Below are 25,628 nucleotides of genomic sequence, written 5' to 3'. Positions count from 1 at the left end.
GGTGCAAGCCAAGTTGGCAAGTTCTCACTGGGCAAAGAGAATGAGGATTCTATCCAGGCAGAGACCCCAACCTGAGGTGCCATGACCAGTCCCCACTATCTCGGGCCCTTTAAGGGGGCTCTCCTTTATACTAAGTTGATTTATCCCAGTGTCGTTTGCATCCCCCATGCCAAGACAGCAATTTCCCACCTAACAAAAGAAAGCCATCATTTTCAAGCTAGCAAGGAGAGAGTGCTCCCGAGTCTCATGAAAATCCTATGTAAAGTGCAGCACAAGGTGGGGAAAATATGTGCTGGTACTCATATATTGTTAAAAGTGTTATGGGTGCCAGCAGGGGAAGGAGGTGGTACTCTGTACTCTTGAGTCTCATCACAAAAAACCCCAATGCTTATATGTGTTATAATGCACATGTGTCCAATGTTTATAAGTTTGCATTTCAGAAACATTTATCATGCATATCTCGTAGCATGACATGGGGCTCCCAGTGGTCATCCATAAAAAGGAGACCAATATGGTCTACACCCAACTTATCTCAGCAGCATCAGTTATACTTGTAACAGTGGTTATGCATTGCCTAAATATTACAATTCTTGAATGTTTCACAGCATGATTGTTGAAGTTCATGGATATAATTCTGTTTCTTATTAAGTTGATCAGATTGAAATTTTGCAGAAGGATAAGTGAGACAGAAAACTGCTTACCTTCATGGCATGAAAGCCATATTTTCTCCTTTCTCGCCTTCACTTTATTAAGAATTAAGGCACATCTGTCTCCTTTGTTCTTTCCTTCCTTCTTTCCTCTATCCTGCCTGCCTGCAACTTAGAAGACAAGATATCTGAAATGTTCTGTTCTATATGTGTTGTATGGCATGAGTTGTCCTGCGGGAATATCTTTCCTGGTTACCATTGCTTCAGTTCAGAATCACAGGAGAATACATCCCTAGATGCTTCTAGTCTTTTCAGATCAGTGCAGGAATTTTTTAAAAAATCAAATCAAAATAAAACGTAAACCATTATACTCAGCTTCTTCAACTGATATGAGTGCCAAAGACTAGAAGCAACACTAACCTCAGATGTTTATAAGTAAATAGCAGGTTCACAGCTGATGGAATGTGGAAGGCTGCCTTATTTTATGCTATATTGCATAAGAATGTAAGAAAAGCTCTGCTGGATGAGACCAAAAGCCAATCTAGTTCACAATGACCAACCAGATGCTTTTGTGAAGCCCACAAGTAGGACTTGAGTACACAGCAGCCTCCCTACTTGTGACTGCCAGCAACAGGCATACAGGGGCATACTCTCTGCAACTGGTAGACTTTTCTCTCTACTCATAGAGAAGAGTTGTGAAATCCTATGGTCCCTGGAACACCTTCCCAGGAACCATCAGATCATGTCCTAAGCAAATTTTCCAGGAACATTTGGCAAAAGTACTGGGAGTGGTACTAAAGCAGTCTAGACCTTTCAGCATGGATAGCTCCTTATTGGGAATAGAAATCTAATAGGAATCTAATCTTAATTTAATCTCTTTATTAAATAGACTCTTATTCCTCAAAAATTTTAAGTGGTTTACATAAAATATAAATATACATTATAATTACTGATAAAATCAGATATTCAAAACATTAAGCTAATATTTTCCAAAATATTAATAAAAGCAGCACACACACACACACATACACACAAACACTATTGCACATTTCTCTCAATGCTCATGTTTTCCTTAAGCTACATTTTATAAATGAGCACTGCAAACTGCATTAAACGTCACCTACATATACAATGGTTTAATATGAGATGAAGTTTTCTAAATATATTCTCACGTTCCTTCTTTTCTAGGGGTAATAACATTCTAATAATCCCATATTTTAATCAATTGCTGGTGCAAAGCTAGCTTAAACCAAAAAGGAGTCAACACCCCAAATAGCACTGTAAAATGCATTTTATATTATAGTAAAGCATGCCAGTAGTGATGTATGAAAGTGAGAGCTGGACCATAAAGAAGGCTGATCGCTGAAGAATTGATGCTTTTGAATTATGGTGCTGGAGGAGACTCTTGAGAGTCCCATGGACTGCAAGAAGATCAAACCTATCCATTCTTAAGGAAATCAGCCCTGAGGGCTCACTGGAAGGACAGATCATGAAGCTGAGACTCCAATACTTTGGCCACCTCATGAAAAGAGAAGACTCCCTGGAAAAGACCCTGATGTTGGGAAAGATGGAGGGCACAAGGAGAAGGGGAAGACAGACGACGAGATGGTTGGATAGTGTTCTCGAAGCTACCAGCATGAGTTTGACTAAACTGTGGGAGGCAGTGGAAGACAGGAGTGCCTGGTGTGCTCTGGTCCATGGGGTCACGAAGAGTCGGACACGACTAAACGACTAAACAACCACAACAAAGCATGCTTATCAAATGGAGGAATGCTACTAGTTTCATTCTGTAAAACTGACCTCCACCCCACCCCCATATCATTTTGAGGTGCCATTTTCATCTTCCTTATTTTTGGGTTTTCTTTGTTACTCTCTTGATATGTGTGCAATCCCAACCATGTCTACTCAGAAATCAGTTCCATTGCAATCAGTGAAGCTTACTCCCAAGTATGTGAAGAATTGCAGCCACACTAGCTAACTAAAAAGCATGCTCAAGCAATGAATGAGCTCTGTGCTCATCTTCCATCTCCCTATCCAACTCTTCCTCCATATACCAGGTAAAATACTTTTATTATAAAGAATAAGTGACTTCACTTCCTAACCAGTGCAACAGTCTCTCATGTCATGTAAGCAGAAGATCAAGAAAAAAATTAACTATTTTGCAAAACAGTGATACCCCAGGTAATTCATTCTGGAGGTCTATTCTTAACCAGAAACTGTTCTTAACCAGAGGTACCACTTTAGCTAATGGGGCCTCCCGCTGCTGTCGCACCACTGCTGCGTAATTTCTGTTCTCATCCTGAAGCAAAGTACTTAACCCGAGGTACTATTTCTGGGTTAGCGGAGTCTCTGTAACCTGAAGCATCTGTAACCTGAAGCATCTGTAACCCAAGGTACCACTGTAATCAAACATTGTTGGGGTGGGTGTGGGTGTTTGTGGGTGTGGGTGTTTTTTAAAAACCCTCTTTGCCTAATACAATCTGAATCTGGGTTAAGAATCTACATGAAAAAATTCTGTACAGTGGTACCTCGGGTTACAGACACTTCAGGAGGAATTAAGTTCTTAACCTGAGGTACCACTGTATTGGCTCTATCTGTTTCTCTGACTTTAGTGGAAAAAACCACAGTGCTTCATTTGTTTTTGCTCTCCCAATTGGCATTCCATTTGTTTTACGAACAAATCACTAGGAAACAAGTATTTGTGGTGATATATTTATTGAATTATGCTACATAAAATGTAGAATTATGATTACCATTATTGTTTGGTTTTGAATGTGGAATGTGGATTGAACCCAGCCATACGCCACTCATTTGTTTTTTATTGGTGTAGACAGCAATGTTTTCAGTTTGGGATTTCCCACACCTTTATTGACTGATTGCGGAGCTGAAATTCTCCTCACACAAAAATACACTAGTTTTTACAAATAGTCATCCAATGCAATTCATGAATTATATAATCTCATTATTATTATTTTACAAACACTATTTATTAAAAAATATTTTTATACTATACACTCATCTAAAATATGAAGAGAGTGGGCAACAATATATGGAAATACAATAAAACACACAAAAATAAGAATAAAATAAATAATAAGAATGACTGAATTATTTAAACAAGTTCATGATTTTCAATAAAATGTATTATCCTGGAAATGGATGGATTGATGCATCCTTTCAGAGACTGAACTGTATAACACCCCCTCCAAAAGAGAGAAAGAGAAATGCCACAGAAAATGCTCAGGTTGCTTCTATTACATATTGAGTTGCTTCACCTCACAAGTTTCCTAATATTATTCCTCAGTGAATTTTTTACCTCCTTGTTCCTTAGGCTGTATATAAATGGGTTGGCCAGAGGCGACAGAGCTGTGTACAAGAGAGAAGAAATCTTTTGCATCTCTCTGTTCTCTGTTGACTTTGGTATCATATACTCAATCATGAGTGTGCCATAAAAAATTGAAACCACAATCAAGTGAGAGGAGCAGGTGGAAAAGGCCTTTTGCCTCCCAGTGGCAGAGGGGATCCTTAAAATAGCAGCAATAATGTATACATAGGAAGTTATAGTTAGAACAAATGGAGGGACTGTAAATATGAGAGCCACAATGTAACTTGCAATTTCCAACACACTGGTGTCACTGCAAGAGAGTCTGAGAAGAGGGAAGTATTCACAGAAGTAATGATCCATTTCATTAGGGCCACAAAACATTAACTGTAATATCAAAATGAGTATTATCAAGCAAGCTACAAATCCACTGAACCAAGATGCAGCTGCTAAATGGATAGAAGTCTGGGTTTTCATAGTTGTTGCATAGTGCAATGGTTTACAGATTGCTAGGTACCTGTCATAAGACATCACACAGAGTAGAAAGCATTCTGCAGCTTCCAAGGAACCAAAGAGATACCACTGTGTTAAGCAGCTGTTGTAGGAAATCCTTCTGTCTCCAGTAATGAGAGCCAAAAGCATCCGTGGGAATATATTGGAGCTACAGCAGGCCTCCAGGAAGGAGAGATTCCCCAGGAAAAAGTACATGGGGGTATGAAGGTGCTGATCAAAGACAATAAGGGCAAATGTAAGAATATTTCCAGTTATGGTCACAACATAAATTACCAGAAATGTCAGGAAAAGAAGTGTCTGCAATTCGTAGAATTCCCGAAATCCCAGGAGAATAAATTCTGTCATCTTTGTCTGGTTTTCCAACATTGAGACAAATGAAATCTTTGTGAAAAGAACAATACAGAGAGAGGAGTCATATGATATACCACTGCAGATTGCAGCAGAATTCTTCAAATAGTTTACAAGATTGAGCATGATTAAGAGTGCAAATGATGGTTCATTAATGAAAAGGAAAATCACAGATTTTTTGTATAAGATTTTTATCAAAGATCAGTTCAAAGATCCTCATGAAGGTTTTTATTTTCCTTTCAATGTAAAACTAATTTCAAATGGTTTTTTTGGGTGGGGTGGGCATCTGTTGAAGGCAACTCTAGTCCTTGACAGCTGCTGCCATAATGAATTAATCAGCCATTAACAGTTTGCAAAACAGATTATCATGGTCATAGCTTTGGAAGAATAGTTTGTGGGACATGTTTATCTTATAACTTAGGGACTTAACTGAGTTTATATTACTTTGTTATATCTTTTACCTTTACCTTTTACATGACTGTCTATAGTAAAAGTTCCCTGGGCAAGTCTAAAAACAACAACAAAATATGTCACATACAAATTTAATAATAAGAGGAAAGTTAAAATATAATGGAAACCAGTAGAAACCACAATTTAAACACATATGCTAAAAGTAAGCACCAAACGATGAGACAAAAGTTAAAGATCTGGGTGAATATATTCACCTGGCACTGAACAGATCACAAAAATAGTGTTGGAGAAACCTCCCTCAGTCATCTCTGAAAAGGCCATACTTCCTGATAGTTACCCACCTCTCTTCATTTATGATTTGTCTATAGCTCTACTTCTTTTGCTGTTATTCAGTGCAGAAATATTTTGTGATAACAAATGGATCACTTCCTAAGTCCTTTTCTTTCCCTCATCTCATTCAGCGTCCTTGTGTCTTTCAGTGCTACGAACTAAACACCATACCACCAATACAACCAGTGATAATGTGTCCTCTGGGTTTTTTTAAAGCAACAAACTGAACCTACCGTTCAACCATTAGGGACATAATATATTGCTAAAACCATGAACGGGGAATGAGGGAATTCATTACAGCAAATCAAATGTCATAACATTCTGCAACACTCTGAACCCACAGAGCATATGACACCCCTCTGATCTTTCCATAGCCCTTATCAATTTTCTTCCCCGGAAAATTTAATTAGATGCCATCTTTATTACTGGACCTGACAGTGGAGTTTAGAGAAATAGGTTTGGTTTTGTTGAATATCCCTTAGTGGATTGAAAGGGACTGGACATGACCTGTGGAGCTGTCATGAAGGGGATGGCTTGATGCTTAGGAAGAGAGGGATGAGTTCAGATAGTTGGAGATAGATGACCCGAGAGCAGGGCAGGATTTAGATGAAGAGAGGCCCTAGGCTACTCCACTTGTGATGACCCTCCCCCTCCCCCATCCTCACAACTAGAAGAAAATGGAAGAGGTGACAAACTGATTTCCAATAAGTGCCCCCCTTTATTTCCATAACAAGTCCTTGTGTCTGTACTCTGAATAGTGACACCAGGGACCTAGAAGGTGCAGGGCTTGTCAGTTCAAGCCCTGCACAGGCTCATCAGGGCTGACCTTATGGCAACTGAAGCAATTTGGCCAAATTGGTCTCTGTTTGCTGCTCCTAAGCCCCCCCCCCCAGCCCGCACCAGGGCAATCTAGATGGATTTTATTTTATTTTTTTTCAAAACAATTATTTTATTTACATCTCTATGTTTTTACAGACTTTGGCTGTGAACTGGTGCCCTACAAAAAAAAAATCAAGTTGTGTCCTACTGCTTCAAATTGGGCCTCACTGGCTAGCCCTGGGTCTCATAGTTGCTGGGCCTGAGTTGCCCTGCCTTTGCATGAAGTCTTGGGTTTGCAATTTTGAGAGAGGGGAGACTGCGGCACTGGGGACCGGGCAGGCTAGCGAGGCCCCCTAGATTTAGAGGCCCTAGGCTTCAGCCTATTTAGCCTATACATAAATCCGGCACTGTCCATAGGCCCTCGCAGGAGGTAGAGAGGAGAAAAGCCTATATAAGTTTTCCCACACCAGTGATTAGGTTAATTTTGCCCTGCAAACTTCTTCCCCACCAGCCTCTGAGTTAGAGCCTTTACACAACTATTTGGGTTGCTGGTTGTCAGGGCTGGACATGATCCGCCCCCCTTTCAACCGGATTCACTCTTGGTTGGGGTTTCCCCACCTTTCCCTCAGAAAAATGTAAGGTTTCCTTTCGTTAGACAGAATGATGCTGTATGTATAGGGATGAAAATGGTATTAGGAAGGCTCAACATAGTGAAAGGGGGCCCCATAAGGGACCTGAGGGGGGGGGATTGTCTTTGGCATGCCCCAAGCTTGGGTTGGGTCTCTGCCTGGCTGGAATCCTCAGCCCAGCTGCCCAGTGAAACCTTGCCAGCTTGGCTTGCACCAAGACAGGGTTCAGCATTGGATGACTGCCAAATAATAATAATAATTTATTTATTTATACCCCACCTATATGGCTGGATTTCCCCAGCCACTCTGGGCGGCTCCCAAAAGAATATTAAAAAGACAGTAAAACAGCAAACATTAAAAACTTCCCTAAACAGGGCTGCTGTCAGATGTCTTCTAAAAGTCATACCCTAACGGATCCCACAACCCCCACCCCTACCTCACTTAAGGCCACTGATACCTCTTCTCTTGTGTGTGGATACTGTAGTTTTGTTTACATAGGGATCCAGGGAACTGAGATGGCAAACACCATATAGCAGAGGAAATGAACATTTTCTCTGTAGAATGGCATAGTTCATTGAGGGATGCCTGCTTGCCATATGTTGTCAGTTGGGTGGGTTGACATCAGCAATGGCAACTTCAGAGCTAAATGTGGGCAGTGCCAAAAGATGGAATTCCATTCCTTTTTCTCTTTCTGCTCCCTCACTCCCTCTCTTCCTGTCACTCTCTTTCCCCCATTGTTCCTCTCCTTGTCACTAGCATGAAACTAAGCTAAGCAGACCACAGGCTGCTCACTCTTCCAATCTGTGATAACTATTCTAGATTCTAAAACAATAGAGCATTCATCATGAATAATAAACCTCAGGGATAAGATGCCAATGAGACAGTTGAGAATATAGTTCATGTTGGCCTTAGGGAATTAAACTCCCTATGTGGAACACAGATTTTCACAAGAGCCCTGCTAATGATCCCAATTTTTGCCATCACGTTTGGTCAAATGCTACTTACTGCCTTTTTTGCAGGTGGTCTTCATTCTGTGGCTGCTCAAAGAACTTCCAACTCTGGCTTTGAAGCGGACAATTTTGCGCAGTCGTTAGAAGATTGTTGTTGCACCTTTTTAAATATCTACATTTTCTCCCCAGACATACCACCATATAACATACCAGAAAGGTAAAATTACAACACAGAGAAAATACCTTTGCCTGTATTTGCATGCTGCTCTTTCTCCTTTGCCACCATCACTTTTAATGATTTGGATTAAACTAAATATTTTAAAGGCAACTCAAGGCACTTTATGCTTGAGGGGGAAATTGTATAGTTTGCATAGGTTTACTTCACAATACATTGATGATTTGGGAGGGGGGGGTGAAATTGGGCTGGCAAAACTATGTATGTTGCTCTTAGTTTAGGGCTCGTGAATAAGGTCAGCAAAAAGTTACCTGCTGTTAACAGATCTATTATGGTCAGAAAAACTGGTGAGGTCCTTGGGAACATTATTGCATCATGCACTTTTCTAATGTTAATTTGTACAAGGTTTTTTCAACCTGCTCTAAAGGCCTTAATCTTCCTGGAGGATCTAACCAGTTTCATTATGACTTCTGCTATTTCCTTCAAAAGCTCTCTGATGTTTTGTCTAAGGATAAACCTCCAAATTGCATTCCAAATTTTACCATAGATGAAATTCTGTGGCCACATTAATCCTTTCCATTCTTCCTCTAGTGCATCTTTAAAAGACATGATTATGTCACCCCACCCCATACGGGCACACTTGATGCCTTAGAACAGGGTAGATTTGGTCTATTAAATTTCATCAGCATCTTGTGTGAGGCCCAAATTTGATGTCCCCTGCCTTCCATTCTGCATGTGCACTATGTCATAGTCATGGCATCCTGTGGTACCCCCTTGGCTCGGTGCCCTAAATTCAACTCTGATTAGACATTTGGAACTGGCACTTTTACAAGTGCCACATAATGCTCATTCCACACTTGCAATAAATAAATCAATCATTTCATGTGGCAGGACATACACTTTGGAACTTCCTGCATTTGATATTAGACAAGATCCTTCATGGTATTGTTTCCAGTGCCTGCTAAAAGCCTTTTTGTTCCAGAATGCCTGCCCAGGCATGTAATGTACTTTTGGCATGTATTTTTAGTAAGTGTTTTAAATTTCTGTTTAATATTTGTTTTTATTTGTATTTTTAAAGACTGTTTTAAATTCTGTTGTAAGGCACATAGAAGTCTTTTGTCCTAGCAAGTGGTATATACGTAAATGCTGTTAAACAAATAAATAATGTGCTACCAACCACTTTTCCTACTTCTGTTTCCATAAGCAACAATATATGGTGTTCTGTTCTGTTTGCTTTAACAGGGGACTGTTTCTGCATCAGAAATGTCCAACCAGACTTCTGTGGGTGAATTCTTGCTTCTGGAATTATCAAACACACGGGAGCTGCAGCTCCTACATTTTGCCACATTTCTTCTTATATACTTGACAACTCTGGTAGGAAACCTTCTGATCATTATAACTGTAGGCCTTGATCACAACCTCCACTCCCCTATGTACTTCTTCCTTGCAAACCTTTCCTTTCTTGACATCTCCTACATCTCCGTCACCATCCCCAAATCCATGGTGAACTCTCTGATAAACTCCAGACAGATTTCCTACTCAGGGTGTGTTGCTCAGGTCTACCTGGTCATCACTTTTGCAGATGCAGAATTGTTCTTACTCACAGCAATGGCTTATGATCGCTATGCTGCAATCTGTCACCCCTTGTATTACAGGGTGCTCATGAGCTGGTGTGTGTGTGTAGAAATGGCAGCTGGTTGCTGGATTGGTAGCATGCTTTATTCTGTTGTACATACAGCTAATACCTTCAGGTTATCCTTCTGTAAATCTAACACCATTGGACAGTTTTTCTGTGATGTCCCACAACTGCTGAAGATCTCTTGTTCAGATACGTATGTCAATGATATCTTAATGTTTGTCCTGGGATATTCATTGGCATCTATATGCTTCTCTATTATACTAGTTTCCTATGTATACATATTCTCCACTGTGCTAAAGATCCCTTCTACTCAAGGAAGGTACAAAGCCTTCTCCACCTGCCTCCCACACCTAATCATTGTCTGTTTGTTTCTGGGCACTGGAGCTTTTACTTATACAAGACCAAGGTCAGCATCCTCAGTTGGTCGGGACCTTGTAGCTGCTGTTCTCTATTCTGTGGTGCCTCCATTGATAAATCCCATTATTTACAGCTTAAGGAACAAAGAACTAAAGGGGGCTTTGAGAAAATTAATTAAAAAACTAAAATTCCCTACAGTAAAACTTGTTATCTCGTAGTGTGCTGCCTGGTGTGTTTGTTTGTTTGTTTGTTTGTGTGTTTGTGTGTTAATCCTTTAGAACCCCCTGCCCAATGAAAGTGTCTACTTCATCTAGCATCTAAACAAAAAGGAGAGTCATATAACAGCAGATATTTTAACTCATTTTAAATTCATTTGCTTGAGCATTATGGGAAACACTGGGAGTCAACTTAAAATGCATATGCACCATCCAATTGTCCTGGCACACATAATCTTCGATCACTTGCCTAACAATAGGGCCTACATAGATGTTCTGGGTAATTTTTTTCTATATATAATAATTTTTATTAGTTTTCAATTACAGTTCAATAGTATCGACATTATAACAATACCCATTTATAATACAATTATTAATACAAATCATTCAAATAACAAATTATTTAATTTAGATAAAGTCACCCCCACATGCTAGATTTGGTGGTTTGATGATTTTCTATATTTTAAGGTTGCTGAATCATAAATGTAGAGAAGAAAACTTTAAACAAATAAACCATAGTCTTCCCCCCCCCACTGTCCTTTGCACCAAATGAAGTCTTATCTCAAGTTCAAACTTTAAAGTCCTTGCAGTTGGTTTGTTCTGCAGTTTGTCATCTCATCTCTTCTACCACACGTCTGTACTTTAGTCCAATTAAGCTCTAACTAACAGGAAAACCTCTGCTTCTTAATGGCGGCGTTGGAGGGTTTTCAGTAGGTGAAGTACTTTTGCACTCAGTACCTACCTGCCCCCAAAATCCCATGCCAGTGAGAGCCAGGTACCAAGATGAACTATGAAGTCCATTCCCCCCTGTCCCTGGGGTCAATTTGCAGTCATCCTTGTCATGGAGGCAGCCTCTATTCAGGCAGAGCAGAAATGGAAGCCAGATGTTCTAGGTATATGACTGAGGAAGTTTCTCCTTGGTGTGTTTGTGTGTAAGAGAGTGTGTATTCCTGTGTGTGAGAGCAATGGAGTCAGGAACTCCCAGGTGTTGCTTGTCTTTTTGCAGCAGTGCCCAATTTTCAAAGTTTCAGTACTCACTACCTTCATAAATGTGTTTTCTAACCCACTAAGGATATTCTGACACATGGTTTCAGAACCCAGGTTCTAACTTGAGTGAGAGCTTCTATGATTCTTTCCATAAATTAGCAAATAGGTAGATGCCATACATGTTTAATTTTCTGTTATTGTTGCTTTGTTTGTATGTATGACATATAAATAGACTATAGGCCAGATGTGTATATTTGTGGGTATTTTAGTTTAGACATATAGAATGACCCAAACCAGCTAGTTCACTCTTTCTATTTAAAATAATTCCTACATGTACAAAGCTAAAAAAAAGATCAAGCTGCCTGGAAAAGATCAACATAATCACAGGTGACCTATATTCTATGTACTTAAATACATACAGTGGAACCTCTACTTACCACCTTAATCCATTCTGGTGACCCGTCCTGTAGGCATAATGGGTCACTGGTAGAAGTGGCATTGTGTGCAGGTGCATTCAGCGGCAGCACACTTTTGTGCATGTGTAGACTGCGGCAGCCACTTCTGCATGTGAGCAAATGGCAGAAGCTGCTTCTGTGCATGAGCAAATCATGGCAAAACTGGTATTTACTTCCGGGTTTGCTGTGGTCAGGCCCAAGTAGAGGTGGCCATAAGTAGAGGTTCTACTGTATACTAAATAAAAAAGATATATAATAATATGTTCTGTGTGTTTTATTCCTGTATATGTATGTGTATATCTGGAGAAAGTATCTATAGATTATATTTATTTAAGTCAGATTGATTTCCTTTGAGAACCATGTCCATCTACAGTATTTTTCCGTGTATAAAATGCCCCTGTGTATAAAACAACCTCTATTTTTTTGAGAAATGGGGGAAGATTGCCCAGATTTCTTGAGCTTTTTTGGGGGGGGGAGGAGTGCCAACAATCGCTCACCTGCCTGACCTGATTGTCGCAGCAGCCAATCACCAGCAGACCTTGCCACAGCCACCATTCAACACCCCTCCCCAAATGCCGCTGACAATCTCCTGCTTGTGGCAGCCACAAATCACCCGTCCCATCTCAGCACTATCCATGTATAAGATGACCCCAAATTTGTAGCATTAAAAAAAAATAAAAAACCTTGTCTTATACACGGAAAAATACAATACTTTCTTAAAGGTCTCTGCCCCCAAAGTGGAGAACAGTGTAATTTCTTAAAGATGGATAGAATGCTGTTTCAGGAAATGCACCTTCTCTACCACAAAGGGGATCGTTATGCACTGTCTGAAATAAAAGCTGGCTAAAAAAAAATCAATGAAACCCATTTCTGTGTATTTTTCATTCCTTACAACCAAACCCATAATGCTAAGAGAAGGAACCAAAAATCATGAACTATTATAACTACTGTTAGAGTTAAAAATAACATTTAAGTATGATGATGCTTAACTATTAAAAGTATTTAGGATGCCACAAGATTCTTCAATGCAAGAATCTAGCATGGCTGCTCTGTGTTACATGACCTGTGTTGGGAAAGCCTGAACACATGTAGGTGTCCCTAAACAGGGTTGAACTGATGGGATCTGAATTAATAATAGAGCAGCTAATCTGCATAACAGACACAAGAGGGCGGTAGAAGACAACAGATAGCAACACTGATTGTGGCACAGACAGTTGGACTACATTTTTAGTTGGTACTCATAATGAACACCAGGGTGCAGAAAGTCATATACGGATGCCACTGTATGTTCTCCACTTCATGTAACAGATCAGTTAATGAAATATGCCTAAACTGTACAGTGAAATGTGGGGGTTTCTTGTCATGCATAATAATCTAAGAATGTCAAGGAAAGCCAAAATGATTTTAGCAAAGACTAGCAATTTTTTGAGGGGAGACAAGGAAGTTCAATACAACCGAAAACATATATCCAAACGGGGTGAATGGGTATTAACATGTCAAATGTGATTTAGTTTAAGCAAGTGTACATTGGGGCCAAAGAAATGCTAACTTCATACAATAGTCATTTGTTGGTGACTGACCTGGGAAGAGATTTTGGGATCATGGTGGACAGCTACATTAAAATGCTGACTCAATGTGAAAGTTGTGAAAAAGGTGAATTCTGTGTTAGGGAACATTGGAAAAACGGGTCAAAAATAAAACTGCCAACATCATAATCTCATTATATATATCTGTGATGCAAGTGCAATTGGAATTTCAACCTCCAACAGAAAACAGACTCCTCTTTTATCTGACTTGTTGCTAGTGCATAGCAGGGGCAGAGCCATGACAATATCTGCAAGGATGAGCAGTTTAAGATGCAGCGGATCTCTGCTTCAGCCAGCTGATTCCCAGTTCAGTCAGGCTCAGCTGATGTTATGTCCCCAACCCAGCTTAGTCAAAGATATGCTGAAGTAATTTGCTCAGCCATTTGATCTGAAAATGGCTAAAATGAGAGTGGTGTAATTGCGCGTCGAGGTTCCCAAGACACCCAAAATAAAACACAATGACACTTGATTTTTGTTTAAGGTTTTTGGCATAATTTTGGCCACAACTTTTTTATTAAAATTACAGCAATGTGAGTGGTTGCTTGGGCATTGGTTGTGACTATCTGACCCCGCTCAGTGACAGTCTGACATTCACCCCCCCCCTTAAAGTCAGAAAGGGTTAGTCACCCGGGGAGAGACAGGACTGGGAACCATGCCTCACCTCTCCCCAAATGCTCCCAGGGGTTCTTGCGTGGCCCTAGCCCCTTGCCAGGGGTTCAGACAAAAGCATGGCGAGCCCCTGGGTTCCTTTAACAGAAAACCCTTGCAGCAGCAGCATTTTGGAGGGGCAGGTACAGCCAAATCCATGCCCCTCCACCAACCAATTCCCAAACCAATGCCTAACCACAACCTTACAGGTTGTGACAATTTGCTATGCAGTAGGCAAAAACCAAATGGCACTAGCCAATCAGCCAAATGGCCAATCAGCCAAATGCCCCAAAGCAGACTACCCCATGACAGGCATAGCAAGGTTAAGCGAACAGCCTAACAATAGGGAAGGAGGGCGGGTGATCCGATGCACGCAGCAAAAAGAGGGAACTTGACGCTGTGTGCAGGGTATTTAACAACTAGGGCTGTCAATCAAGAAATGGCAACATAAAAAACTCCCCCGTAACAGCCAGCCCCTGTTTAAAGATGGCCAAACCCTTTTCCGTCCAGCAACAGTGGGGTGTATTGCCAGCCCCCACCGCAACACATGCTCTCCATGAGGGAGAACACGCTTTCCCCCTAAAGGGACAAGACCAAGCGGGTGAGGCAGGGGGACTCAGGCTGGATTCTAGGCCCCTTCAGCTGACTCACCTGACCTGGCAACCCAGTGCAAAATACTATTCGGCCAGACTTAATTTAGGCAGCTGGCAGCTGGTTTTTTTTAATCCCCACCAATAAAAATATAAAGAAAATAATTATATCCTCCATATCAGGCACATTAATGCCCCCCAGGCCTTTAAACAAATAAATAATCAAATCATTTATCTCAACAGGAAGGGAGTTCCACAGAACTGAACACAACTCCTGATGGCTATGATCTATCTGTTTGAACCACGGGGGACTACAGACAGTGAATGAAGACCACTAAACACTTCAGTGATTGGGCAGGGATATAAGGCATCTATTGCTCCTTAAGGTACCCTGGACTCAGGTTTTTAAGGACCTTCTAATCAACATAAAAACCTTGAACCTGGCCTGGTAGCAGATGGGCAAGCTTTAAATTACTGGAGTTACACACCCACCAATAGTCCCGAATTCTCTGGGACATCACAAATTGACAAAAGCCACCCTGACTCCTTATATCAATCTGTGATGCCCCAGTTTCTCTGCTACTGACAGAGGCCTCCAATTAGGTCCAGATATCAACCATGGCCTCTGACGCGCTGCAAGGAAGCACGCTGCACTTCTGGAAGTGCACTTCTGCTGCAGTGCCAACTTCTGGAAGTATGTCAGCAGCCACGGTGGAGGTTGGTGGCGGCAGTGAACTTCATCAGGCCTCAAGGCAGTGGCTCAGTTTGCTGGGCCTCACAGCAGTGGTGGGCCTCAAAGGACTTCATAGTGGCAGCAGCAGACCTCGATGAACTTCATGGCAGTGAACAGTGGTAGCGGGCCTCATCAGGTCTCACAGTGGAAAGGCAGCGGCAGACCTTGCCGTGATAGTGGCCTTGTTGCAGCGGTGGCGGAAGTAATGAGGGAGGCCAGACAGCAAAGATAGGCAGCGGAGGGTAGCGCCAGTGATGGTGGGATAAAACTGGATGGGGGAATAAGTGGTGAAATTATGTGGGGGGCCTGAACACATGCAGGTGGCAGCATGTGGCGGGGGGGGGAGGTGCCCAGGCTTTTGGCTCAAAGAAGTTGGAGGGTATGGAGCTATCAGCTGGCGGTAGTCTGACCCCATCAACAGTTTGGCCATAGCCTTTTGCAGCAGCTTGAGCTTCCTCAACTGGTCCTAAGATAGCCCCAAATAGAGCACGTTCATTACACATTGATGAATTATAACATCTGTCCAGGTATTATTATATATAATGTTCGTAAATCTTGGACATTGTAGATTTGTCCTGGTCAGGTGCATGTAATGTCTTTTGTTTTGCAGCTGTGTGTTTTGTGCTCGTACTGTATTGTGTTGGCCATTGACTATAAACAATAAAACTGATTGTCTTATTGATGTGAACAACAGCATTAGGCCTTTGTTTTGTGCCGTTAAAAAATCATTTGGCATAACATTTGTCTCTCACTCTGTCTCTCTTCCACCTGCCTGTCACACAACCAATGCTGTACCCTGGAGACTCCCATGCACAGTTCAGCTCCAAACTTTGGTGCCAGAAGGCTTTGTTCCCTCCCTCATCAGCAAGGCCTCAAGAGTTTTGCCAAGTTATAATTAGGGCTTTTGTGTTTGCTCAAAGCCCTTAGAGAAACTGACAGAACTCTCATTCCCAGAGGGAGAAGGCTGAGAGACATTTACTCATATAATTACTTTGGGTAAAACTTTTAATGACCTGGTTGCTGCTAACTACTAAATACGAAGCACCTTGTTAACCAGGCTGCACATTAATGACATAAGGTTGTCAAGGGGAACAAGAGTAATTTTTAAAAAATAATTTCTCATCAGCAGATGCCTGTGTCATAGTCTGCTTTACGAAAGGGCCTAGGAATTATGTTCAGGATGTGATCTAAAGATAGATTTACATTTCAACACTATTAATTTCAGTGCAGCCATTCCAATTTAGCACCAAGATGTGTAGGAAGACAGCCCTACCAAATTCATTTGGCTTAAGCTTAAATTACCTTATATGCTGCCTTCCTAATTGGCAGGCACCGTGCTTATATTACATTTCCTCCAACCTGCTTCTCCCAGCTCTGCTTGCCCACCATTATACACACACATTTTGGGGAAATATTGGGGATACCTTTGCAAAATTATATTGTGAACACTTACCATCCTTCCAATTTCAATACCCTACTCTTTACCTCCAGACATAAAATATATTGAGTAGTTAGTAGGATGCATCTTTTATACAGAACAGTGAGAAATTAAACACACTCAACTGCAACCTTTCCTATCCAGTTTCTGTGGAGGGGATGGAAGGAAGGAAGTGCTTGGGAATGTATGTCCATTTGCAACCACACAGGAAATAAGGAGGCAAAACACAATCTTGGGTGACTATGAATTTCAACACAATAGATTTACAGTAGGGGACAATGGTGTAGGATACTAACTGTTCATAACAAACTGTGGTGAATCTACCTAGCCAAGGGTAAGGGGTAGTGTTACATTCAACCCTTTGCTTAAGCCCCACCTGGAGAGGCCCTCCTGCTTCACCCTTTCCTGTTTCACCCTACAGGAATTCACCTGCATTGATTAAAAGGTGGAGGAATGAGTGATTGAAGGCTGCAGGAGACACAAGGTTGCCTCATGTCAGCCATTCCCTCCAACCAGAGGCGGAGCAAGGTGGGTGTGGTGGCGGTGTTCCGCCCCCGGGTGTCATTCCTGAGGGGGGTGACATCACTGCAGGTGGCGCCCCCACCCCTGGGACACTCTCTGCCACCAGCGCACCCTCTTGGGATGTGCGCCAATGCCGACGCACCCCCAGGATGCGCGCCGACATCAACACACACCCGCGACACGCACTGACGCCGCTAGCTCTGCCTTTGCGTGCCCCTATGGGCGTTTGCCCCACCCCTGGGTGCACCACCCCAGGTGCCCAACAGGCTTCCTCCGCCACTGCCTCCAACATTGGCATAGTGTACTCTCCAACATACTGTAGAGGGAAATTGGGATGTATGTCTTTCAGGGCCAGGCTCCCGCACAAGTTATAAGAGAGCACAGCCTCTCAAAACGTGTCTTTGGGGGCTGTGCTTTTGCAGGAGCGAGATAATTTGCTTGAGAGCAAAGTGGGCGTCTCTGGGGGCTGCACTCTCTCGGGAGCCAAAACAGGGTACCTGAGGATCCAATCAGAAGCCAGGGCGGCTTCTATAATTCTGGGATATCCTGCTCAAAGCAGGGCAGTTGATGGGTATGGCACAGTGTGTGGATGTATGCTGACACCAACACCAGGTCACCCATTCTCTAAGTGGCTGCAATGGCTACACATTTCCACAGCGACACCATACATTTAAAACAATCTCATACCACTTTAAGAGGCATAGCTTTCTCCAAAGAGTCCTGGGAACTATAGCTTAATAAAGGTATCTGGAATCATTTGGGAACCCATAGCAAAGTTCTGCTACCCAGATTCTTTGGAGGAAACCATGGCTCCTAAAGTGTGCTTTAAATGCATGGTGTGGATGTGACCTACATGTGTACTCTTGCATATGTAAAGGCATCTCCCATTTCCTTTGTGTCAGGAGTGAACCTGCCACAGTAATGACCGGAGCCACCAACTTGGGCCCCAGAGCATGGGTGCCCAGTGGCATGTGTGCACAACGTGATGTCATGACATCACCCTAACATCATGGTGTGGCACACCACTCTCCAGGGCCATGGTGGCAACTGCACAGGGGCCTCTGCCTCTGCCACGGGGCCTCTGAAGGGACCCGTGGTGGCCGTGGCTGTTCTTCCACATCAGCGGTGGGGTGGAGCATGGGTGCCCTGGCCCAGTTGCCATGGTGGCACCAGTGGTGGAAAGAGGCCAGGCATTCACAGTGATAATTTTGTGTGTGCCCAGGCCCCCAAGACCCCCTGGAAATGGTGCCAGGTGTAATAGCCTGGCACCTCCTCAACACACACATGGAAATCTCTTACATCCAGAGCGCTAACATGCAGCAGAAAGTCCCTGGCAAGGTGATGCCCCCTGCCATACAAGAGTTTCTGGCCTTTGCTGAAATTGGTTTCTGTCCCTCAACGCAAGCTATAATTTGACTTAATTATGTGTTCTATTCCCATTTATTGCTGCCTATCTGGTATTGGTTTTTAAAGGACATGACCACTTCCTCCCAAGGCTCCCTGTATTTTCACGTCATTGATCAGTTCATTCCTGTTGGTGAGGACCAAGTTCAAGAGAAATGACACCCTTGTTGCTTCTGCCACCTTCTGGGAGATGAAATTGACATAGAGGAATTTGTTGGACCTTACATTCTTGGCAGATTTTGAGTTCCAGCAGATGTCGGAGTTGTTTAAGTCTCCCATGAATATTGCAGCTCTCCTTTTTGAATGCTTGGTAAGCTGCTTTAGGAAGGCATCATCCATGCCCTTGTGTATTTTTTTTTAACCCACCTCTTTCTTATTTAAGAATCTATAATCTATACGTTCATAAAATATAGCAAGTTGAAACATATAAAGATAAAGTTAACAAAAGATCCATAAATTATAATTAGAACCATCAACAAATACTGGCTGGTTAATTGAGAGAAAAGTCAGGTCGCAAAGTCCCATCTAAACAACAGCAGCAAAAGTTTGCAAATGACATCCCAAGAAAGGGAAAGATCAACAGTTCTTGCCAAATCCCTGCTGGTAGGAAATTCCACAGGGTGAGGCCTACACCCTCAATCCCTAGTGAATGCCAATTGAACCTCGAGGCCATGAGGATCCATCAGAATTGCCCCATCAGAGGATTTGAGCAATCAAGTTGAACCATAAGGAATTAGGTGGTCCTTTAGGAAATTGGGCCGAAGATGAACCTGGCTTGGTAGTCAAAACAAAAAAAAATCCTTCCAGTAGCACCTTAAAGACCAACTAAGTTAGTTCTTGGTATGAGCTTTCGTGTGCATGCACACTTCTTCAAAACAAAACAAAAAAATCCTTCCAGTAGCACCTTAAAGACCAACTAAGTTAGTTCTTGGTATGAGCTTTCGTGTGCATGCAGAAGAAGTGTGCATGCACACGAAAGCTCATACCAAGAACTAACTTAGTTGGTCTTTAAGGTGCTACTGGAAGGAATTTTTTTTGTTTTGACTATGGCAGACCAACACGGCTACCTATCTGTAACTGGCTTGGTAGTGAATTGGTAAAAAGTTCAGCTCTCTCAGAAGTGGAATAACCAGTTGCTATTAATCTGCTCCTGTGAGTAATCTAGCTGCTGCATTCTGAAAAAGTTGAAACCTCTGGGCTAGATACAAGGGAAGTTCCAAATAAAATGTGTTAAGTAATCAGACCTTGAGGTTACCAGTGCTTGAACCACTGTTGTCAGGCTGTCATGGTCCAGGAACAGTCATAGCTTCATACCAACCAGAGCTGATAAAAAGCACTCCTGGCCACTGAGGTCATTTTGGCCTTGGTGACAGTGACAGAGCAAGGAATACCCCCCTCCCACAACATATATTTTCCTTCAGAGGGAGTGCCACCCTGTCAGAACAGGGAGCTGACCTATCTCTGAGACATAGGAACCACACACCCAAAAGGCTTCCATCTTTCCATATTCAAGTTTGGTTTATTGACCCTCATTTATTTCACCAATGCATTCATGCACCAGCCCTGGGTTTGCACACACTTTACTGATTCAGATATAATGGAGACATAGCCTTGGGTATCATCAACTTATTGATGATACCTTGCTTCGAAACACTTAATGGCCACTCCCACACAGCTTCATTGGGAAAATCATTGGGAACAAACGAGTGCTTGTGGCACACCATGTTATAGACACCAGAGAGCCAAAGAACACTCTCCCACTGTTACTGTCTGGACATGACCCTGCATATAGGAATAGAGACAGTGCATCACAAAACCATTAGTACCCATCCTACAGATTTAGTCAAGGAGAATACCATAGTTAATGGAGTTGATATCCACTGTGAGACTGAGCAGAAGTAGCAGGGTTTCATCGCTCCTCTCCCACTCTATATTTATCTATCAGGGGCCCCAAGGCTGATTCAGTTGCAAACCCAGGCCTGAGCCCAGACTGCCATGGATCCAGATAATCAGTTTCATCTAGGAATTCCACAACCAGCTCAACCACCTTCTCCAGAAAGGAAATATTTGCAACCAGGTGATAGATGTTAAAATAAATTAGGTCCAGAGATGGGGTTTTTTAGTAGTAGTTTCACCAGTACTTCCTTTAAGGTGGCAGGTACCTGGACCTACCTATTAAACATCCTCCCCAGCTCAATTTCATCAGTCATGATGAGCAGGAATTAAGAAGGCATGTAGTTAGATGCATCTCTCTGCAAGCACCCTGCCACATAATCAGGCCTCATAAATGGAAATTGATCCCATGAAGTTGGAGAAGACGTAGCAGTGAACACTTTATCTGGGACTGAACCAAAATGGTTGCGTCTAAATCACTGTGGAGGTGAAATACTTTATCTTCACAGCAGGCCTCTGTTGCTTCCAGAGTCCTATTCACACCACACCAGGTAAGACCAGATTCTGGATGAGCCAGAAGAGCTCTGTGGGACAATCACAGGCATACCTCTGATATATTGCTGGTTCAGTTCCAGGTCACCGCAATAAAGTGAATATTGCAATAAAGAAAGTTATACACCCCCCAAAAAAAATATGTAAGTTACCTTTACAGTGGTACCTCGGGTTAAGTACTTAATTCATTCCGGAGGTCTGCTCTTAACCTGAAACTGTTCTTAACCTGGAGCACCACTTTAGCTAATGGGGCCTTCCGCTTCTGCCATGCCGCCAGAGCACAATTTCTGTTCTCATCCTGAAGCAAAGTTCTTAACCCGAGGTACTATTTCTGGGTTAGCGGAGTCTGTAACCTGAAACGTATGTAACCTGAAGTGTATGTAACCCGGGGTACCACTGTACACTATACTGCAGACTATTAAGTGTGAAATAGAATTTTGTTTTGTTTGTTTTTTTAAAAAATGTACATACTTTAATTTAAAATAATAATAATACTTGATTGCTAAAAAATACTAACCACAACCTGAGCCTTTCAGTGAGTCATAATTTTTTTTGCTGATGGAGGGTTTTGCCTCAATGTTGATGGCTGCTGAATGATCAGAGTTGTGGTTGCTGAAGGCTGGGGTGGCTGTGGCAATTTCTTAAAATAAAATAGCAATGAAGTTTGCTGCATTGATTGACTGCCTGCAGCTACACCTGCATTCTTGTAAGGAGCAGCAGGAGTCACTGTGCTGCAAGACAGGCACCAGCAGCTTAGTCTCCAACTCAGTAGCTGCAGCAACCCTTCAAAACCAGATTGTCTCTGAAGCTCAGTAAATCAAAACACAATGAAATGAGACATGCCTGTACTTGAGGAGGCAGTAGTGACTATGAAGTAAGATTTATTCACTGCTCTTATTGCCACATTGTTGATGCAATTGTGTCCTCTAACCCAGTGTTTCCCAACCGGTGTTCCGCGGCACACGAGTGTGCCGTGAGACGTTGCCTCGTGTGCCGCGAGATGCCTGGAGGGAGGCGGGCGAGTCGGGCGGCGAGAGGCGGGGCGGCGGCGGCGAGGAGAGGCCGCGCCTCCTGCTGCTGCCTGGCGCTCCTCCTCGCAGCCGGCAGCGCTGCCTGGGCGCCTCCGCGCGACTCTGCCTCGCTGGGTTTGGTCTCCCAGCAGAGACGGGTCACACGCGCCCCTCCCTCCCTCCCTCAGCCTGCGCGGAGGGAGAGCCAGAGAGAGGCATCGCTCCTGCGCGGCGGGAGAGGGAGCAGCCGGAGCGATGCCCCAAACGAACGCATGGGACCGGAGGGGAAATCCTCTCCGAGGCGGATTGAGCGCAGCTGAGAGAAGCCTTTCGAGGAGCTGCCGTGTCCCCTGGAAACCCCCTTCCCAGCTCTGCCTCAGCCGCCGCCGCCTCAGTTGCCGCCGTCCCTCAGTCCCTCGCTCTGCTGCCTCCTCCCACCCCCAAAGCTTGGAGGTTCCCCAGCAAGGGGGAGGGAAAAAACTTTCACTTTTGTGCGTCCCTCCCGGCGTGACGCTGCGTGCTGACGTCACGGGGCGGGGCTTTAATGGTGGTGTGCCGCGAGATTTTTTTTCAGTAAACAGGTGTGCCGTTGCCCAAAAACGTTTGGGAAACACTGCTCTAACCCATGCTCAGCTGGCCTCGAGCAAGATCTAAACAGCCAGTGCTCTAGTTGACATCCATATCTTATCACATGCAACTTGATAGAGTACCAGGGGCATTATGGGCACTCGGGAGTGATGATGTTAGTAGCCTTCTACATCTCACCATTCCACAGTGAGATGGGTGCCTCAACAGGATCACCTGCTCTATCCACTGGAAAGTCCCCCAGAGCATTCAGGGATACATTAGGATCCATAAATCTTGAAGGGCAGACCATCTTCATCAGTCCCCCACTCTTGTCATGGCAGATAACTGTCATGAGTCCAAACTTCACCAGGAAATAGTCTATCTAAAATATTAGATAGTCCGTGTTACAATGATACGTATAGATGGACACTTAATATATTTTAATAGTCAGTGAAAAAGCAAAGCAGTTCTACCTGTGTTTGAGCAACAGATTGTTCAGACAATCCATTAGCAGCCATTCTAGGTTGAATTCAATTGCTCCTTTCGTCACCTGACATCTTCTGAGTTGGTAGCTGTAATAGCACCTTCTGGACATCTGCAGTGCAAAAGGGTGGCACTAAAAAGTACCACGAACAATTGTGCAACTGAGTGAGGAATCTTACGGTGACTGTTAGATATGTGTATGGGTGGTGTTATGTAGATGTCCCAACAGCATGAAGAGGCCGGTCTCAGCACAAGTCATGTTACTGTTACCATTTTTAAGGATGGTTCATGGAAGTTGTTTGATATCATAGCACTAAAAAAGGATCAGGGTATAATCCGGGCAACTGACACCAAAGGATAAATGGATAACATTTACATTAAATGGAGATTCATTAAAAGATCATGATCTGCATCCATTTTTCTTTAATTCCCACAGTATACAATATGTCCACGGGGGGGGGGGGGGGCAAATTTAGGGTCCAGGTGTTTTAATGTTTCAAGTGGTATAGGTAATAATAATAATAATAATAATAATAATAATAATAATAATAATAATTTATTATTTATACCCTGCCCATCTGGCTGGGCTTTCCCACCCACTCTGGGCGGCTTCAAAAAAGATATTAAAATACTGTAATACATCAAACATTAAAAGCTTCCCTAAACAGGGCTGCCTTCATATGTCTTCTAAAAGTCTGGTAGTTGTTGGTATGTGTGTATGTGTGTGATATGTCTGGTATGTGTGTTGGGGAACTAGCTGGCTTTTAGGACAACTCTGTGGTGTGCTGGACTTTTTCCTTTTTCAAACAGGTTTCTAGGTACAGTGTAGTGGTTCTCACTATCTTCAAGAGGAAACAGAAAATATAGCTTCCTGTGTTGTACAGATTAGACCCCAATTGTGAAAATGATCAATATTTATCATTTCTAATGGAATAAGTCCTTTCTTTTCCCAAATTATGATTCAACGTGCAACTTCCATGATGTTGCCTATACACCTTTCATATTCCTTTCCTTCAAAGCATTCTTACGCAAACATTCCTGTGATTATTCTCTAGCTTGTGCTTCCATCTAGTGGTTATTTTAAAGAAAGCATTAATGGGGATACTATCACAGAATCGCAACTAGGCACTCTGATAGTATATGCAGTATTCATCACAAATTTGTTGCACATTTTTCATGGTCTTATAAAATAAAATAGTAAGTTTAATTTAGAACTGGCACCACTGTGTCCCACTTCAGGCGGAAAGTTTATGGTCATAGGCAGCAGAGAAGAATGGCTGTTGGGCGGATAGAGATCTCTCTTCAGATATTTTGTTGGGCTCCTGTGGCAATTGAAGGAGTGGCACTTTTAGATATACAATATCTTTATTGTCATTGTCCCATGCAGAACAATGAAATTGAAAAACTACATAAAACTACAGAAAAACTACATAAAACTACAGAAAAACTACATAAAACATTCAACCCCCCCTAAAATCTCTGAAACCCCATTTTAAAATACGCTATACTATAGAGACCCCTTATGCTGCGTTTAGAACCAGAATTGCATTTGCGTAAAAACTGTTTCTCAGGCGGCTAGTCCTGGCCTTTATAACCCTATACCTTCTTCCAGAAGGCAGCAGCTGAAAGAGATCATTTCCCAGGTGCGTACTATCCTGCGCTATCTCTGCCGCTTTCTTGTGGCACCTGGCAGCATAGATTTGATCTAAGGTGGGAAGAGTGCACCCAATTATTCTCTCTGCAGTCTTTACAACCCTGGTTAGCATTGTTTTTTCCCTGGCCGTGCAGCTCCCAAACCACACACAGAGACCATAAGTTAATACGCTCTCCACAGTGCAATGGTAAAATGCCATCAACAGGTCCTTTGAGAGATTGGCCACAGGCTATCTCCACCACACAAATGTCCCCATGGACTCAGGCACGGGCACAACCCCCTCTCAGGGGTTGACCAAACCATTGAGTCCCTGGAATCCTTTAATGGAATACCCTTCACATAGGGATGGTCAGAGCGTTCTCCCATCCCTATCACCTGAACCAGAGCCTATCCACCACACAAGCACCCGTGCCAGCCACCAACCAATCACACCTGTAGCCAATCCCTTAACCCCGCTGACACGGCAGTCAGCCATAAATCATTCCCAATCACAGAGAGACGAACCCCATCAAGCCTGTAAAGGGACACATCTTGGAAGGTAATGCCCAGGTGACGGATCACTATCCCGCCCAGGGCCAGAATCTCCTTGGCCACTGCGCTCTGGACGCACCTTCTGGCCCTCTCGTTGGCAGCTGGGCATCACCTTCCTTGCCACGCACATTGCTGCAACAGCTGCGACCAAAAAATCTTGAGTCCAGGAAGAGCTGCCTTCAACTCTTCCAAGTCCTCCTGCATGTGGGTCCGCAGGCTC

At 43.0% G+C, this 25,628-nt stretch overlaps 3 protein-coding genes across 3 annotated transcripts in view; 2 read left to right on the top strand and 1 right to left on the bottom strand.

The window, feature by feature from the left end:
- LOC309354852 (vomeronasal type-2 receptor 26-like) overlaps positions 1 to 25,628 on the top strand; it is a gene marked incomplete at both ends in the record, with an annotated part of 356,212 nt that overhangs the window by 187,042 nt on the left and 143,542 nt on the right. The gene's annotated exons all lie outside the window — the stretch shown is intronic.
- On the bottom strand, positions 3,919 to 4,848 carry LOC309356110 (olfactory receptor 2AP1-like; the record flags this gene model as incomplete). Its single annotated transcript, XM_081887289.1, has 1 exon — positions 3,919 to 4,848. One exon carries the CDS (start codon positions 4,846 to 4,848, stop codon positions 3,919 to 3,921), a length of 930 nt encoding a protein of 309 aa, XP_081743415.1.
- Positions 9,408 to 10,358, top strand: LOC309356109 (olfactory receptor 14A16-like; the record flags this gene model as incomplete). The annotated part of the gene is made up of 1 exon (XM_081887288.1): positions 9,408 to 10,358. One exon carries the CDS (start codon positions 9,408 to 9,410, stop codon positions 10,356 to 10,358), a length of 951 nt encoding a protein of 316 aa, XP_081743414.1.

The sequence above is a fragment of the Podarcis melisellensis genome (genome assembly GCF_964234715.1).
Source record: "Podarcis melisellensis genome assembly, chromosome: 13".
Classification (NCBI taxonomy): Eukaryota; Metazoa; Chordata; class Lepidosauria; order Squamata; family Lacertidae; genus Podarcis; species Podarcis melisellensis.
This window is presented reverse-complemented; position numbering and strand designations above follow the sequence as displayed.